Here is a 20,376-nt window from a genome sequence, read left to right on the forward strand (position 1 = left end):
TAACGAAATAAAGAAAATTGGACTTATGCTACTTTCAAATATAGGGATATTTTCATTCATAGATGTAGTTTTACGTTGAAATGGTAATGTATCTTGGTGATGTGTTCTATCAATACCATTTAAATATATTTAATTAAATATTTATATTTAATTTTTTAATATGGAAAAAAGGATAAAAACTACCTACATATAAACAATATAAAACACCAATAGAAAAATTAATTAATTAATTGAATAAATTTTCAATGAATAGCGCTAAATGCTCAGAGACTTATTGCCCTAGAGGAAACATTGGTAGCAAACAGTATATGTATATACATATATTACAGTGAAAGCATATTTTAAGTGAAAATATATTTTCACCAATTCAAGCAGTGAAAATGTATCAAAAAATGAATTTACAACGTTTAACTCTATAAATTTAACTCCAACAACCAATCTTAAGTGAATAGGGCCAACCCTTACTTAACCTAACTTATCCTAACAATCTAATCTTCAATGAATAAAACCAACCCTGAAAATGTAACTGGTTACGATTTCACTGAAAATGTGATAAAAAAATTCCTATAATAACTAATAATAAAACTATCACTGTTTGATCTGTGTACATATACTAAGCCTGTATTGGTTAGAAAGTTTGTTTTGATTTGAGGTTATGGGTTAAACGTCATTCTGTCAGATTCACCGAACAGTGTTGCCACCCTGCATAAAGACCGGTGTGGCAACACCCAAGACTGTTGGCTCAGCAAGCCTCCACAAAACTATAAATATTTATATATTAGAGATAACGAGAGCCTATAAAGCAAATTTTATAAAATATAGAGTAAAAAAAGAAAAAGTTATAGGCGTTTAAATAATTAAAATTTGACAGCGAGATGGCAGGGCGAAAAGTAATGAAACTACCGATGTGAATGATGAATGTGACAGATAAACGTCACCGTGTAATACGATGCAGTATTTTCAAACGTGTCTAATACGATATTTTTTCACCATCGTAATTGCGGATGATACCTTAACTTATATTGATGACCAAAATGAGCAATATGGCAAAGTATGTAAACGATCGGATAAGAGATAAGGGATATAAAAAATGACCGCTTACACGAAAACCATGTGAAACGTATAAGAGGTTAGTAAAAAGCATACAATTTTGTTTCGTGTTGTCGTCTTCCGGTAAATATGCTCGATATTTAATCGGATTTAGTGGTATTGCATTCAGCAGTATTTATAAATGAAAAGCTTTTGTTTTTATATTATGTGACGTAACCGTTGCCATTTTCAGTGTTCGCTTCGAACGTTCGACACAACTATATCGACTCTCAATATTATTCTTTCAGGTACAATCTGAGCAGTTCCGAATCGATGTTCACTGTGATGCTGGAGCCAGATGTGACTTTCAGATTGGAAGTGTTCGCCGCCAACGCAAAAGGGAGAAGTCCACCGGTAACATTGTCCGGAGTTAGAATGAGAGACGCCGAAAAGCGAACCGGTAAGTTAATACGTTTACTTGTTTATTGAATATTTAAAATTCCGCTAAAAGTGTTTCTCAATATTATCAATTTTGCTTTTACAATCTCTAAATTTCCTTCAAGACACTTTTACTTATTGAAAAATGAAAACAAAACAAATATTTTGTTTAAGTAAGAACCACTCTAATCAACATGTATCGAGACATTTCGTAGATTGGCTTCAAAGTCCGAGCTATTTTCTATAGGAAAAGTTTATTCAATTTACAAGTCTACTTTGTGTACAAATATATACACATTTTATTCCTCGGACGTGTAGACAATTTCAAGTTTCAATAAATATTTTAATTGAAAATACCTATGTCAATTCTTTACTACATTTTTTACTTACATATCTTAAGTAGATAAGATTCGTATAAGTCAAACTGAAAAAAGCTTTGGATTTTTTGTTATATCGGCTCTTATAGAGTTGTTTCACCATTTTTAAAGCTAAAGCAATTATATAGTGATACATACAATTACAATTACATATTATACATGTATAATATAATATTCACATATATTAAAATTAAATCATGATAATCTTTTTGCTTGTTAAAATAAAATATATAAAATGTATGAATATGTCAAAGTTTTTGACTAGTTTAAATATGTTTTATCTTTCGCACGTAATTATTTCATATGACACAATAGATTTATAATCTGACTTGTCAGAATCAATATGCGTCCTGTTCTTCGTGGTATTATGTTTCTTTTATCCACTTTTTGAATAGGATTCACAGAACTTAAGCATTCAATTTTACCTGATTTTCGTGGAAGCGTTACTTGGTTAATAATTTGAGTCAGAAAGTCATATGTTTGATTTGAATATATTCTTAGGTTATGGTAATTTGAAACGTTTCTATAATTCATAACAGTAACTTAAATTACGGCTTGTTGAATTTTAAAACAATCTGTAACAAAATGTGAACTGTACAAGCTAATATATACATATACATAATTCAGTGGTAAGCATAGATTAAACGGTATTTTCGCACGTAGAAACATAATCTTTTAGGTGATTTGTATTCGAATATGAATTATCCAAAACGCCCAATAAAATATATTACTTTGACCGTTGAATATAATACATCTACATATAACTAATAAAATAATGGACTTTTCTGTTAATAATCAAATCAATTTACGATGAATCTATATATAAATTGAATGTCTGTTTGTCTGTCTGTCTGTCTCGTATAGGATCCTTAACCGATTACGATGTAACTTTCAGGATTTGTTATAAGTATGTCCGGGAAGATTGTCGCCCAAAAACGGGAACGGAAACGGGAAAAACGGGAACGAGTGTCATTGCAACGCAATAATTTCAATTTTTTTAGCGTTGCAACCTGCGTTGTTAGGGTAAAATAAATAAACAATTGAATTATTTCAAATGTGTTCGCTCTGCCTGCGTTTTTCCGAAAAATTGGAACGGGAACGAGAACAGGAACGGGAACGGGAACGGGAATTGCATGCGTTATTGTGGCATTGCAACGCATGTCAGGTTCAACTAGTTCTTATAAAAAAATCGGAAATCTTAGGTTCAAAGCTTGCATGATAAGAATAGTATATATAGGTATCGCGCACATTAATACAGGAGGAAAAGCCTGTTCCTGTTGTTCCTGTTGTATCCTGCTCGCGCAAATTAAGTGAGTATGTACCGTTTACCATGCACCTTTTTTTTGATCTTTCGACTTAAGATCTTTCGATTTTCGATTTTTGCCTTCCGATATTTGCGTTTTCCGGCATTTCACATTCCGGCCCGTGAGGTAGACCCATATATACATACATACATACATACATACATATATCGTTTCAAGAAATTTCTCACTGAAGTAAATCAAATATAATATTTAAGACTTGAAATAACTTGAATATACTATGCATGTAGACGAAAACTCTATCTACTCGGGGGTTTAAAGATATTTTTGAGAAATGTCAACCGATATAGTGTACAATTTTACACCCCTATTTCGATACGGCCAAGATTTGGGGAGGAGGACTCTTAGCTCTGGAGCGATTTCGTATAACACAATAATACATATTTCAAGAAGCGAACGACGTGCCCAGTGTACTAGACGACGTCTAGTTTCCAATAAGTTCGTTGCATATGACGTACGACTTACATAAAACTCTGTGTGTGCAAATCATACGCGAGACGGCGCATGTGCATTTGATTTGCTCGAAACGTTCGCGCATCGGTAAAAAGATGAGTGTCGAGGATGCTGCAACTATCTACGTGGTTGGATTTATTTAAATTAAATAAATTTTCATTTATTATTCATGTGAAACATCTTCTCTCTGTGAGCGATACTTTGTTAGTAACGATAAGTGCGTGCTGATTAATAAATGTTACCTACTAACTTGTCTAAGGTTCAATAGTTTCACTTCTACCTTGCTATTTAAATTTAAAATATAAATTTATGTGTATATATTAGTAAATAAATCAAATAAATAAATCAAACAAAGTCGTCGTATCAAAGTTTATATAAAGTCAAATGAAATTTGGAGTGTATTCAGGATCACATGACGTTTTTTCATAGACATTTTTTTCGTATTAAAATCGTATTTATTTTAGATGTCTCTTATGACGATTAGTTCTAAGTGATTAATAGTATTTAAAACTTAATTATAATTCTGTGAAAATAAAAAAAATTATAAAAGTTATCGTTCAAATTAGATTATAGGTACTATATTATACTTTGTAACAAAAATTGATTAAATTAATTTATATCTATGTAGAAAGCAATTTGAAGCAATATTTAATATCATAAAATTACACTTTATAGAAAATAATTGGCTTTATGCCTGAAATTTAAGCCTTTAAACCTGCAACCTTATACTTAGAGAAAACGTATTTTTTTAACTTTCAACGAAGCATATTAAATTACATTATTTTATATGCAAAACTAATATTTTTGCATATTTTAAAAATTCAAGCAATTTAAATTTAATTTGATATGAAAAAGCAATTTATTTCGATATAATTATGCTGAAAGATAACACATTTTAAAGCGAAAAGCAGCAATTAGTCATTTTTCACGAACACGTTGTACATTACGTACATATCATACACATAACGTATTCCAAAAACGTTAAGAGGTATTATTTATGTTAGGTGAGTTGTTTTTAAAATATTTAGCGCTTTTTATATTCTCAGTGGACCGATCTATTTTTATATACTCAGTCGACGCGTTGTTGTTTTCGAGATGAGCTTGAGTTTCTCGCCAACCTCGCGTTTGTTTAATTATTTAATTAGGCCAATCTATCAATAAAACGCAAATGAGTTTTGATCTTAATTAAAATACGTCGGCGTATCTAGTTTCACATCAATTAACGCTGAAATTTAGTAAAGTAGAAGAAGAAGAAGAAACAAAAGAAGATGAAGAAGCGTACCTATAGGCATTCACGTGAAAAGTCGACCGTATCGTATTTAGAACAAACAACGAACAACGTCGAGCGTTTAATTTATAAAAATAACATTTGAACACGTCTCGGGAACTTTAATCCAGGGTTTAATTTAATTGTATATACCTAAGAGACTATACAATACTTTTAGGTATAAAAATTATTAACACGGAAAAAATGTTCAAACCTTTTTTTTTATTATATCATCACTTTCAATTTGTATAATTTAGAGCCATGAATTCAACATGAATTTTCTTACTATTCATCAATTGGATAAGTGTAATAAAACACTGTAGATTTTCAACCGGTAATTGAATCAATTAGAATGTAAAGCGGAACATTAAAACGAAAATACCTTTGACTATAAGACATTGTTAAACGCGCCGCGCATTTCAACATTTTAGCTTTATATAAGCTATTAGTGAATTAAAAATGCACATCTAATACAAATATAATTTCGAAAGAGACTTTGTATGTCAGTATGTATAAGGATCGGTTGACTGACTATCGGCTGAACGGACACTTGGCCGATTACGTTTGGACAAACGGTCACTTGGTCGAACGGATATATTAGGCCGAATACTTTTTTAATTATTAGAATTGATCAAATATATAAAATTTTAAAAAGATCAAGGTGGTTTTTAAATAATGTATCTGTTTTCAGTGTGTTTTGAACAATTTCGATACACAATGGGCCTAATTTCCATTTGGTTAGATGTCCATTTGGCTAAGCGTCTGTCGGCCAAGTGTCCATTCAGCCAAAATTCCGCACACGTAAAGATTGAGAAGTATTTTAAGTATATAAGTACTTAACATGCACCCATCGAGAAGCTTTTGAAAAGATTCCTTATAGACAAGATAATTCTTTTTTTTTTGTATTCCTTTGATATTTTTTTTATTTGGCAAATCCTTCCTAGCTAGTTCTAATTTACTCAGATTTTTCATGCTATCTTAAAAACTTGTAAATTTTTTTTATAAATTTTGTATTAACTGTTAGTTTCTCTTAAAAATGTTAAAATAAATAAAAAGACACTTGGCAAAATTAAATTTAAATCAAATCATATGAATTTCATATGCATTTCACATTGAATTAAATCATATTATCACATGCATTTTACAACACTTCATTTAAAAAAAATCCCTAAAATACACAGACACACACACACTCACATTTTTGTAACATTATTCTTAAGATAAAAAAACTAGATTATGAAAACGTGATCATTGATCACTCCGAGTTCGAATCAGTCAAAATCTAGAGTTCGAATTTTCGTATGATCACAAAGCTTCATCTATTGTTACTAGGTACAGATAATGTACATATAGATACAGTAATAATCTAAAAATTGAGTGGCAAAAAAATTAAGAACATTTGTCATGAAGTGAAAAGTTGAAGACATCGTGAAGTGAAAAGTTGCTACATCGTATTCTTCATTTCGATACATATTCAACATAGCACAAGACAAACAGAAAACGCTTTAAACCATACACTCCAATATCAAACGAAAGATATATGATATCTATACGGAGACGGAGACAAAAAGAATAAATCGAAATAGCGTACAAACAAGTGTAGAATTTTCCGACTTTTCCGTGTATTTTTAATCGCTGTCGATAATGCATGAGCGCGCGCGTCAACCCTTTGCGTCCCACGCGTTCTCTCTCTCTCTCTCTCTCTCTCTCAGATGTAAGGATATTAGATAGACATACATATATATATAGACGGATAGATACGTATTGATTTGACCCTTCCGCGCGATGAAAATTCCACGTAGTCTCGTGATGGAGATAAAATACTTCATCGAGTAATGGCGTCCCGGGCTCCCGGACAAACGACCCTATACCCCGTAAGCCCAGTCCATTCCTTTTGATCGCACGGTTCATTGTGCCTGCTAAATGCGACCGGCGTACCTGCCCAGGGGCACTCAAACTGCGGCGCGCGCGGCGCTGACAAATTATGCTTAATTGTGAACCGGCCTGCGAATAAATAACCCCTTGTTGGCGTACTCTCTCGCCCTCCTCCACCTTCGCTCTCCCCCCTGCGTTTTAACCCTTTCTCTCTCTCCCACTAAACCGACGCTCAAATTAATCTCTTAGCTCGTGTCGTTCATTCTTGTGTGCGTGTGTGTGTGTGTGTGTGTGTGTGTGTGTGTGTGTGTGTGTGTAATTTAAAAATCGTTTGTTGCCGGGTGTGGTTTGGATGATGTGAGGCGATGTGTGATGAACACGACCGTAATGTGTTAAGAATTATATTTACGTGTTATGTAATGTATAAAATTTATCGCAGAGAAGATTTTATGTAACGTTTTCACTATATATGTATGTATATGTATGTATGTATGTAAGTGGTAACAATAGATGATGTTTTGTGATCATGTGCAAACTCCAACTCGGGATTTTGACTGATTCGAACCCAGAATCGATCACTGATCACGTTTTCATGATCTAAAATAAAAGTGTATGTATTCGGGTATTTTTTAAAAAATGTTAGTCCGATCGAACTGAAACTTAGTATCGATTTCTGAAATTTGTATCGATACGACGTGAATATTTTTCAAATTTTTAAGTTGACCGGAAATGGTACCTCCCCTTACAAATGTAGGTGTCCTCTTTTTTTAAATTTTTTGAATTCAATTATCTCAAGCGGCTAATTGAATAGCATTGATTTTTTTTAAAATGTAGTAGAAATTGTAAATTTATACCCCAATATTTTTTTTATTTTTTTTCTACACCGGAATCAGTACTTTTACTACAGAGAATCGAGGTTTGTTATGTTTTTCTCAGAAACTTTTTGGTTTATTAAACTGAAATTTCATATCTAGAAGCTTATGCGTAAAACTAAGCTTACAACTAAAAAAACTTGTATAGCATCCGTCAACCGGAAGTTGCAGTTTCTTGTTCGATATTTCTTCCACTATTTTTTTCGACCCCTTAAACATGTGTGCACGTCACGAGGAAATACAAGTATAATTGTTGTATTAATATGATGAACATTAAAAAAAAATCATTAAATTTAATAAGCCGGGAGTGGGATTTTTTCCTCTTAGAAAAGTCAAAAACGTTGTGACCACATGATTTTTTCCACACCCCTGAAAGTATCAAGCTGAAAATTTATATTTTAATTATTTATGTATAATACTAACTTTAAGTTGATAACGTGTTGGCTATAATTTGTAAACCGGAAGTAGTATTTTGTTTAAATCATTATTTCATTATTTTATTTTGACCTTTAAAATCATTTTTAGCTAATTGATATTTAATGTTTATAATATGTATAGTGATTTTAAGTAGTAAAAATTTGAACAAAATTCGACAACGGGAAAACTTTGCACTCAATTTTTAACGAAAATGCTCTAATAGCCTGTATTTGTGAACGTGTTTGTATATATTTTTCATTATCTAATTTTGTTTTTTATCCTTCTTATATACCTCAAACACATTGATAAAGTCGTGGGTTGGTCACATCCGAATTTGTTTTAATCTACTGTCTTAAACGAGTGCTATGGATATAGTGTACCAAATTTGATGTACCTATTTTCAAACTGGATTTGTATTAACTTTTACATAAATATGAACATATGTAGATGGATAGTTGAAATTAAATCAACTGATGACACATTTAATTCACAGATGTAATGAACAAAATAGAATCCAATTTTTAATGCTTAATGCTTATCTACCAAAAAATTGGTCTATTTTTTTTTACTATACATACATATGTATGTATAGGTACATAGGTATGAAAATCATATGAATAAGGCGATAGAAAATCAACACAGACTGTATTTTCATATGGACGAATAATTTCAAAGCGTAAATTTGAGTGAAAAATGTAATGAAAATTTTATTGAAAGTTTCTCCAAATAAATATGAAAATAAAATATCCATGATACATGCATAGAACGAAATTGAATAATTTTTGGTGGTATAAATAAGACTGCATTGAAGTATTTAAAAAATGAAATATAAATAGATAAACAAATGAAGCTAATAAAAAGGCATACTATAAATGCTATACATATAAAATATCAACTGTAAAATAACTAGTAAAAGCATGACAAATTCAATCACCCAAAACTAGACTGCAAGGTCAAAATAATACATCCTTTAACAATCTTTCTGTCAGGCGACGACTCACTGATGCTACATTATTTTTTAAGCTCCTAAATAGTTTCCTCGATTGTTCCGATTTACTGAGTAAGGTTGGTTTCAGAATCCCAGTTAGGAATTCTAGACACGTTGCACTCTTTTCACTTAATCCTTTCAAAACCAATTCCCTAAAATATTCCAATCTACAGCGTTTTTATCGTATGCTAAACGGGGAGCTGAATGAGGTTGATCTATTCGGTATTTCCTTACATCAATTCAGGACTGCCATCAGGAGAGTCTTGATTGATTGGTCTATTTCCATTTCTATTATTTATTCTTTATACAATTATACTATATCACTTTATGTTTATCCAATTGAATTATATAACTTTATATTTAACTTAATGTATTACCCGGCTTCGCTCGGAATTTGTAATATAAACCGCTTAAACATGACTAATCTAATAGTAAACATTTTATTAAATTTACTTGAATAGTTTTATTTTATATAAATTTATTTGAATACTCATGTGTTTTTTTTACATACCTCTTTTGCATTTCACATAGTTTTCGTATTAGTGGTAATTTTTATAACTCTTATCTCTTATCCGATCGTTTTCATACTTTGCCATATTGCTCATTTTGGTCATCAATATACGTTGGTGTATCGTCTGCCATTACGTTGGAGATAAAATATCGTATACAATGCGTATCAAATATCCACAATTTTGGTTACGGTGACGTCTTGCAAGCTACCATAATCTATCTTCAACCTTTTTGCCGTGATATGGCCATATCAGATTTGAATTGTTTAAACGCCTATAATTCACTCTATATTTTATAAAATTTTTATTAAATTTACTGTCATGAACAAACAAACATATTATATAGTAAGTCTCTTATAAAAAATTATATGTATACGAAATTATATGTATACCACGGCTACGCCCTCACAGCTGCGCCCCCTAGGGCTTCGCTTTCAGCGTCTGCGCCCCCTAGGGCTCCACCCCGGCGTCTGCGCTTCATAGGGCTCCGCCCCCAGCGCCTTCGCCCCCAGGGACTTTCAAATAATTCGAAAAAAAATGAATTATTTGTTCGATGATGTCACGGACTTACGACCCAATGAACCAAGGTTACAAACATATATACAAAGTGTCTTTCCAAATTATATATTAGATTATGCATTGTCCTATTCAGTCATATTTTAGTTTTTATAATTTTCTTTTTCATTTGTTTGTCTATATGTACTAGATATATGTATTATGTTTTTTGTAAAAATCTATAATTGGGCTCAGATATAATTTTGTTGTATTTATACTTTGATTTTATGAATTTCTACATTCGAGGCCTGTTGGTTTTTCAATTAATAAATAAATAACACAATATTAAACGTATACTTGTTTCTGAACTCAAATTTCAAACAATTAAAATATTATTACGAATACTTATAAAATTCACAAAGAACAAGTGATAAATGCCCGAATTAACCATATACAAGTCCGTTCCCCGAAAGCGCGGTCATTAACGGGTCAATGCTTCGGCAGGGCGTGAGAAAAATACAAGACGGATTTTCCTTTTCCGAAAGACTAATGTTTTCTTATATACAACTTCCCACTTAACCCATTTATTGGCTCCGGTCTGGAGCGATCTAACCTTCCGGCACATGAAACGAGCCCGTTCACTTTATCCGGATATTCGGCGGGATCCGGACCGAAAGTTGGAGAAACGGCGATGACACGCAAGAAAACGCAACGCGTCTCTTCTCCGGCAAATGACGCATATTTTCCCGATAGTTTGGATAGAGGTAGTGTGGCGGGGACCTGATGGAAAACGTACCATATCCAATATCGAATATTACAACTAAGGAATTTTTCGCTAGATTGAAAAATAGCTGTAAGTCGCTGACGGCTGCAATTTTTATATGTTTGCGACCATATTTCATTTTTACGCGCCGTGAATCATTTTATGTATTATGCGAGTTGTTATAAAAAAAAAATAAGGCCGTCGTCACTTTTTCGAATGTGTCTATATGTTTTCGCACTATCGGAAAATTATTTAAAATTTTTTTGCGAACGTAGGTTTTTATTAGATTCTCATACATTGGAATTCCTTTCGAGCTATGTTAAATACTATATACACACATACATATATGTACATAAATTCTTCATGTGAAATTTTAATATTATAACATACCTACATATATTTTTGCAATGCCGCGAATCACGGAAAAAATCCCGCTCATTATTTGCATTTAAAAAAATCTTATTTTTTTTAAATATTATATAATTTAATCACAAAATACCTTTTTGTGCAATACCATAATGATGACATAATAATGTACGTCTTTGAATATTATCATTTAAATTCCCAAGATTTTATATTAAAAAAATCCGTGTGGCAGTTTTAACAATATTCATTTGTTTGTCCGTTGTGAAAATATTCAGTTTTAAATTTAGATATTGCTGAGCATCACTAAGGCAGGTGAAAATAGGATTAAAAAGTAGTTAATGTTATGGGATAGTAAATCAAATTTAGTGGAATATAAATTTTTTTTATTATGAAAATTTAAAAAATGCACTATGCAAATTTTCATAATAAAAAAATTTATACAAGGATTATACTTGAAATATCTTGTGAAGAGCACATACGTTTAAAGGGTAAAAAAAATGTGGAAGAAAAATCAAACTAGATTATACTGCCACTTTCAATTGACGGGTGCTCACCAAATTTTATATATAACTTGGTATTAAGCTAATACTTCTAGATATGGAACTTCAGTTCAGTACACCAAAAGGTTTTTGAGGAAAACATAAAAAACCTCGATTCTATAGAGTAAAAGTACTACTTCTGGCTAAGGTAAAAATATTTAAAAATATAACTGCATAAAATTTGTAATTTCTATAACAATTTCAATCTGATTCGTTGGGTGGCTTGGAAGATAATTGAGTGCAAAAACTTAAAAACTAGAGGCTACCTATAGGCGGAGGGTACCAGTTCCGGTCAACTTAAAAATTTGAAAAAAAAATTATGTCGTATCGATAAGCATTTCAGTAACTGATTCTAAGTTTCAGTTTGATAGGACTAACGGTCTTCAAAAACTCCCCAAAATACACAACCACACAAACATAATTTTTTTCTATATCATGAAAACGTGATTAGTGATTGAATCAGTTAAAATCTCGAGTTGGAATTTTCGCATGATCTCAAAACTTCATCTATTGTTACTACGTACATAGATAAAGTAAAAATATAATAGCCCAATTCCATCTGTTTTTTTGTGGTAATACATAATAAATTTATAACCGAATGTCAAATCCGTGATAAGCTCAATGGTAATGGGTTCGATTTATTGATAGGAAGCTTAACGGTTCGAAACCCACCCAGGTAAAAAATATTTTTTCTGTGCTTTGTATATCGTTTATTATATTACGTATCTAAAATTAAAAATTTAATTCTTATAAAAACGAAACCGATGATTTTTAATGAAACTTTAAATATAAATATTACGTAACAGTAATTTAATCGGACAATTTAGAGGGCTTTCAAAACCAATTGAATTTTACCCCCGATGATATTTCATCATTAGTTTATAATAATTTGTGAAAAATGTCCACTTATTAATTACTATATAATACATGTTTATATTTTTGAAATTATACTGTTTGAGTTCATTAAAATAATTACACAAAATTTAATTTTCAAAGGATCAACTGTCATTGCCTGACTTTAATTTTTAATTAAAACTAACTGAAATTTAATTAGCATCGGTGCATAAAATGAGGATAAATCAATAAAAACATAATATTTTGATTTTTAAATGCTTTTTGTTATTACAAATTATGTTCACAATACATATTATATATATTTTAATAGCTACTGATCTACTGATCATTTTATATTTTACAATTTTAATTTAATTTTGTTAGAAATCATAGTATTATATTATTCTAATATTAATTTACAGCATAATAGGAAAAAGAGCTCATAAACCTTTTTTTCAAATCTTATAAATGCTCATAATACATCTAATACGTAATATTAATTAAAGACTCTCTAAAGTCGACGACCTAAAGCAGATTGTGTTTAGGTAATCTGTGTTTATACCTGAAGGGTATAGACATTTTTTTGTAATCACCGAGACTCTTCACAAGTGTGTTAGTATGGTTATTAGTGAGTCTGTCATAGAATCTACTGGTTAGTTTGTTAGTAATGTCTGTAACAAACGGAATATTATTTATGGCATGCAGTTTTTTCAAGCTAGTGTATATGGGTGTATTATAAATTATTTTTAGGTATTAAAAACTTAATATCAGTATGAAACAATGAATGTTCAAATATGTATATGTCTCTTTGTTTAAATTTTCATAAAAATTAAGTTTAAGAGTCTGAAAGAGGATGTCTTGATAATATCTCATATTCCTTAATTTTGACAGGATTATGTATATACATATGTAGTGTCGAGAGACAGTAAGACCCCTCGCGTTATAAAACGAGCTGTCTACTATTTACATAAGCCCAATCTGATACGTCTAGACTTCAACACGATATTTGTACTATAGGTAGGTATATATGTATGTATGTTATAGTAGATGGATCGATCGGACAGATAGCTAATCTAAATTAAGTGGGTGTGTTTTTCTGCCCATTTCAAATGAATGACACATCCAGTTTGTATTTTCAGCCCAGATATAAGTCCACCGTTATATTTTATGGGATCATATCGAGCGTACAGACGAGCCCGTCGTTCGGAGAGTATTGAAGCGTATTTTCATTTAAGAGTTTTAGCCATTCATCCGAAAAATGTTGTCATCCACTATGGCCTGGAGCTGATGGGCTCAGGCTGGTTGAGAGGGCCTCGTTCAGCCTCACCTGTTTCCCCGTGACCTAAATGATAATTTCCATACAATGCAAAATAGCCCTCCGAAAATATTCAGACTCGGGGGTGTGGGACGGCCATTTAACACGTGCCTCGGGATTTTAAATAAGAATAAGGGGATCTCGCCGCTCCGGAACGGGATATATTTCAATTTTAAATTTAAACTGCCTTAACTGCCACAGCATCCGCCTGTTTAGAGTGTTACTTTATACGCCTGTTAATAGGCGAGACTCTCAGCGCCCCAGCCTCCTAAAGTATGCTCGCATTAGCGATAAGCGAACTCGTTTATGTTTCTGATTATCATTAAAAATATTATCTTAAACTGTAGTAGCAGTTATAGGCAAGGGGTGGGGTTGGGTGACGGGGTTAATTTAATTTTGCATTTAAGCTAAATTGTGTTTGCACTCGAGCATTGTTCCGCTGATGCGAAATGAATGGCGATTTTATACTCGAAATAATTTTTTTCGGCGTCCGTTTGACTGAATTTTATCATCAATTCCACTTCATTCAGGTGCGAGACGGTTCTTAAATCCTCAAGGCAAATATGCCTATGCAAATCCCTCGAATTCATAAAGGGAGAAAAATGTTTCGAATTTTTCCTGGCTCGTGTTGCGGCAGCGCGATGGATCGCGCGACTTAAGCAAAAAGTTAATTAAATAGAATAGCAATGTAAATGAAAAAGTGTTTTCGTAGTTCATTATCATTTATCTCGGATAATATAATCAGTGGGAATGTAACACGGCTAAGAGAGAGAGAGAGGCTGTGTGGTTTATGGCTTCTGTAAGAGCTTTCGGCACTCAAAAACCTAGTCAAATATTCATAACTAACCCTATTTAAATTGTGTGCTTTATGTCTGTGCGTAACAACACATGAATATTTCTAAGCGCGAGCTCAAGTCATATTTAATGAAACGTGCAAATTTACGCACTAAATTATTTTATTTACGTTGGAATATCAAAGCGAACACTTTTGACGTTGGCATTGTGATTAATAACATCGAAATTTAAATTTCAACAATACATACATATATTGTAAGTGTTTTTTTAATATGCTTTTATATACATGTGTACATATATAATTTCTTTATTTTTTAATTTTATATTATACATACATAAATTTCTTCTATAGGTGCCATGACAGGTTGTCTCAATGCGACAACCATGGTCAGATTCGTATATTAGTACAAACAATTCTAAACATTACAATAAAATTATTATTAAATGATACGATTGCCTTACTGTCTTAAAAAAATCCGCTAGCCATTGTGCTGGACGCCAAGCGTCGAGTTAAAAATGTGTGCTTTAAGTCAAAATAATGCAAAACTGCGAGGTAAATATTGTATTAAACATCGAATTATATGAAATAAGTGCAATAAATGAAGAAAATAGCGTGATTTCAAGTCGTATATCATTCGTATACAAGGGGATTCCCGCGAAAATAAATATTCCTGTTGTTATTAACCAATTTTTTCATTTCGTAATGATGTAATTCGAATCATAGAGGTTTTGATGGGAATACATAATACATAATAACCAATAGCGTGAACTAGTGATTGGCCTATTATGCTTTCATGCAGAGTGTTCACGGGTTCGAGTCCCGCTAGAGTCCTGCTGCTGGCCAGACCTTGGTTTGTGACTCCAGGTCTATAGTTTTTTATCAGAGTTTGCCAATTTTTTCTGAATTTTGTTTAATTTCAAAGAACGTGAACAATCGCTTCAAAGCGACGAGTGTACTTAAACAGATACAATACACACATTCAATATACATAGGCATTTTATACAATGCAAATTCATAGAAACATCCACAGTGATATCTATACAGAAATTTGTGCAGCATTTTATAATAAAATTGGCGATAATGAAGGCGCTGAATAACTTGAGATAAGCAAGTGAGAGTGGAAAGGAGATGCAAATTTTACAGGAATCCTTTCAATGAAAAACAGAAAAATTAGCAAACTCTGATCGTACTGAAGAAACGATCGTACTGTAGTCACAAACCAAGGTCAGACCAGCAACGGGACTCTAGTGGTACTCAAACCCGTAACCACTCTGCTCGAAAGCATAGTATGCTAACCACTAATACACGTCGCTGCCTAAATGTCTCTATAATGCTCTCTATAAAACTCTATAAAATTTATCGATGATTATAATTGGCCAGGAAGGCATATCAGATTTTACCTGTTAAGCCATCCTGGTTGTATATATAAATACATATGTATAACATATCCAAAAGTCGAAATGATTGATAATTTTTCGCAATGATATGCGAATTGCGTTTGGTTAAACCGTATTATCATTTCACTATGCTTTTCAAATAAAGCAATCCAAAACAGTTACATCACATGATCTTTGAATATAGTCGATACAATCATTTCTAGAAACGATACGATAACCAAACGTGTATGGAATGTGGCACCGTATTGTTGGAACCAGATCTAATTTGCATCTATTTAACTCAATTCGGTTCAAAATAGCTTCGAGATCGATTTGGATGATTGCCTGTAAATGAACCCTTTCAGGCATCTCCTTTACATTATATGTATGTATGTACATACATACACGTACATATATGCTTCGCAAAATACTGATCTAGTCATCGTAGAACCGTTATTAAATTAAGCTGTAACCCTCTCTGTTAGAATTGTCCCTCAGGCCGATCAAATACATGGGGAATATTGTGGACGCGCAATAATTTTATGGGCTTTCAAAGTTGCCTGTACACTAAGCCACTATGATCATTTTAACGATATTGTGTTCCATATATGCATGTATGTATAATTGCCATAAATCAAACAAACAGATGTAATAAAGAACTCTGATAAAATCTGTACTTTATCTAAGAAAAGCTTTTAAAACAGCTGTTGGATGTGTGTGTGTGTATTTTTTTCTTATATGTTCGTACGGGAAAGCGGAAGAAATAGTTCATTCGTGACTTTAGTCCAAAACGGGGTTTTTATACTACACCATATTTCAGACCGAACGTTCATTAAATTTTACTAGGGCTCTTTAACACTGTCCAAAGTTTCAGAATAGTTCCGTATAGCTGTTGTGTATTCCTACGATTCTCAAAGGAATGATTCTATTATGCATTCGCTGAATAGGTTGATGGCCCCAGTTGTGTACGTTCGGCTCACAATGTACTATACGAGCACTGGTAATAGTTAGAGCTGCTTCATTTCACGAATTTATTGTGAAAAAATATATAATATATTCCAAATTTATCAATTTTAGATGTATCATGTTTAAATATGTGAGCCGGAAAGTGGTGGAAGTCCAATTTTCAGTTCAAAAACACTATTTCTGTTTGATTTAATTCACCTAACGTTATGATTTATTTTAATTTGATATGTCTAGAATTTCGGAAAAGCAATATAAACGTATTAAAGGCCACCAGTATTTTTAAATATTGTTAAATGTTAAAATTTACATTTAATTTTGTGCGAAATATTTTTCGAAATGATGAAAAGTGGACTTTAGCCACTTTAAAACATAACGGCTCATATGTATGTACATACATATATTATATGTATATCGGTCATATGATTCTGTAAGTAATTATTGGCGATCGTAATATCTCTTCCACAGTGAAAAGGATTTTTTTTATTCAAGCTTATTTCTTCATGATATTTATTTTGTACAAAGGATATTACATTACATGTTTATTTTATGTACATCTACAAGAAAAATACTTTTTCTATTCACTGTGTATATGTCTTAATTCTATGATTTGCCTCTACAATTCTTTTGTCAGGTCTATTTTGGAGTTTAACTGCATAATTTGGTCACCTAACAAAAAGTTGTACATACTATATTAATTTATGTATTAGAAAAAGTACACAAAAACTTCGTCGGTTTCTCTATTATAAAATGTATAGATACCACCCTTGGTTATATCCAAACAAATTTATTTTAATATTGTCGTCGTATTATATTATTACGACACATGTTCCGTGTTTTTCGTGGAAATGTTTGTAATCCACCAATTCTTAGCCAATTCACTTTATATGAACCAGAAAATTATTTTAGAATACGCAAACGTTTTCTGTTTTCGCCAATTATAGCGAAAACTAACATTCTTTTAAATTCTTTTTAACCACTTAGCTGATCAGATGGACATTGAGATATTTAAGTGTTACTTTTGGTCGGTTTATAGAATCCATTCAGAATACTGTGTTTCCTTAATTTTTACCATATTTTCCGATTTTCTTTTGTGCTTTCATTATTAATAAGAATTCATAATGTTTTTATTATGTAATTTAACTTAAATGGGTATTTTACTATTTTTTCTGATTTTCTTTTTTCTTTCATTGTTAATTTTATAATAAAGGTTTTCATTTGTTTTTATTATGTAATTTACTTAAATGGGTTTTTACCTCTATAAATAAATAAATATGTAAATAAATTTCATTCATATTCTTAGTGAATTATTTATGTATGAATTTGGTATAAGATAAAAACTATTTCGTATTTCATACATAACTTTGATTGATACAAATGCCAGTTGGCATTTATTATACCCTAGTAGAGTAAAGACATTAATATTATAATCATTTCTAACCTTGAAATCTATTGCTTTATAATATTTTTATGATAAATTCAAGCCAAATACATACCAGTGGCCGTCATTGAATTTGGGGGACTAGGCTAGTCCCGTAAAATCTTTTACCTATATAAAATATCAACAATTAAATTACAATAAATTCAAATAGTTGTCCATATTGATGTTATTCACTTGGATTATCAAAGTTCAGAAACTGGAATCGGTCCTCACTGAAGTAGTTGTACTGGTAGTGGTTCGGTAGTTCGCTTGCACGGAGTCTCCATCTCAATTATGTTCCTTTAGCGGTATTTTTTTTTTATGAATTTTTCTGTATAGGCGTTTCGTCGAAGACAGAATATTTTTTTAATTTACTCGTCTCTTCAAACATTTATGGAATTTTCACAAAGAATATTCTGATTTGTGTGTATCAAATATTATTCCGAATCATTTTTTTCTTGTTGAAATAACAAATATTTACACAGACCTTCTTCAGTACAAATATGGCAAGAAAGTCGGCCCACGAAAGGATTCCCTCAGAATAAATCAGTGAGGAGCGCGCGGAAATAAATAACGAGGTATTGGAATGTTGAATTCTCGATCGATTGTTAGATAAATCATTCAGAAGATTAAGTTTTGAAGACGAATAAGATGCTTTGAAGACGAATAAGGAATGTAAGACTACTTTGGAGATTTCTGTTAGCACAAAACTGAAAAATTATGGTCATCATTTTAAGACAGATTACTAAATTCAAAAGTTATCGTTCTTTTTGTGGTCTATTAGTATATTATCCAAACTCTTCCGATCATTTTTTCGCCTTTTGTCACCCTCTCGCTATGTAACATTTTAATTGTTTAAACGCGTCTAACTTAATCTTTTTCACTCTTTATTTTATAAAATTTGCATTATAGGCTCTCTTTATCTCTCTTATATATTTTTACTTCACTCGTAGGTTATATAATGATTGCTTAAATGAATGTTAAATAGCGTAGTGTTTCATCCAAAAATCGAATGACGTTTACATCTGTCATTTCGCGTGCCGACAGATCCGCCAAAATTACAGATCCTAATCAGGTTACTTCATACAGGTTTACATATTATTATTTATACTAAATTACATATCATCAAATGCGATGGTCTTTTTGACAGTAGGGTTTTTTTAGTTAAAATTAGTTATTCAATCTGTATAAAAAAATGACAATATTATCAGAAGTAACTAATTTACGTAAAATGGGGCAAACTTTTAAAACCACCGATGAAATTCAATAGATTTTCTAAATTTATTCCGTACTTGAACTACGTAGCTTTCAGTTATTTATTCACTTAAACAACTGATAAATACGTTTGTTACTGAAGACAAAATAGGATATGAATCTGAAATCAAGATTCGACTCACTGTATATATTATATTTTGTGGTCCAGCTAGAAAGCCGTATTATCAAAGGCAAAGGCGTGTTTGCAAGATTACATATTCTTGTACGAATCATGTACAGTTTTGGGTTGGGTGCAAATTACGTGCACCTTCTGAGATGGGTCGTATCGTGTTCTCGCTATGGCAAAAAAAAAGAAGGAAATGAACGAGGCGGACAAAGCAAACGAAAGAAAATAAAGGTCGGGGGCGAGTTGACAATGCGGGGCGCGACTTTATCTCGCGATGGCACCGCGTAAATTGCCAGATTACACCGGAGCCAATTCTAAAGATCCCAATCGCTGAAATCGGTTTCAGACCCATTGTGGCTCCACCCCTCACCCTCCCACCCATCTCCACATTTCCCCCATTTCCCATCCCCAGCGGCGAAACTCGCCTTCCCCTCTCACCAGGTCAATTGCCCACCCCTCCCCTCCCCTCCCGTCCATGGATCGCTCACTCCAAATAATTAAGGGCTAGCCCTGATTGTAAGGCCGCATTCAAATCGAGTTAGGACCCACCGACACACCAATTACTCCGCCTGCCATCTTAT

The 20,376-nt window shown here is 32.1% G+C and overlaps 1 protein-coding gene across 1 annotated transcript in view; it reads left to right on the plus strand.

The window, feature by feature from the left end:
* The window catches only part of side-II (sidestep II transmembrane protein), a 196,492-nt gene that overhangs the window by 145,185 nt on the left and 30,931 nt on the right, over positions 1 to 20,376 (plus strand). The window contains exon 13 of the mRNA XM_077438740.1: positions 1,338 to 1,489. Within this exon, the coding sequence (XP_077294866.1) occupies positions 1,338 to 1,489 (152 nt within the window). The remainder of the gene's footprint in view (positions 1 to 1,337; positions 1,490 to 20,376) is intronic.

This window comes from Arctopsyche grandis, chromosome 9 (assembly GCF_051622035.1).
Source record: "Arctopsyche grandis isolate Sample6627 chromosome 9, ASM5162203v2, whole genome shotgun sequence".
NCBI classification, from domain to species: Eukaryota; Metazoa; Arthropoda; class Insecta; order Trichoptera; family Hydropsychidae; genus Arctopsyche; species Arctopsyche grandis.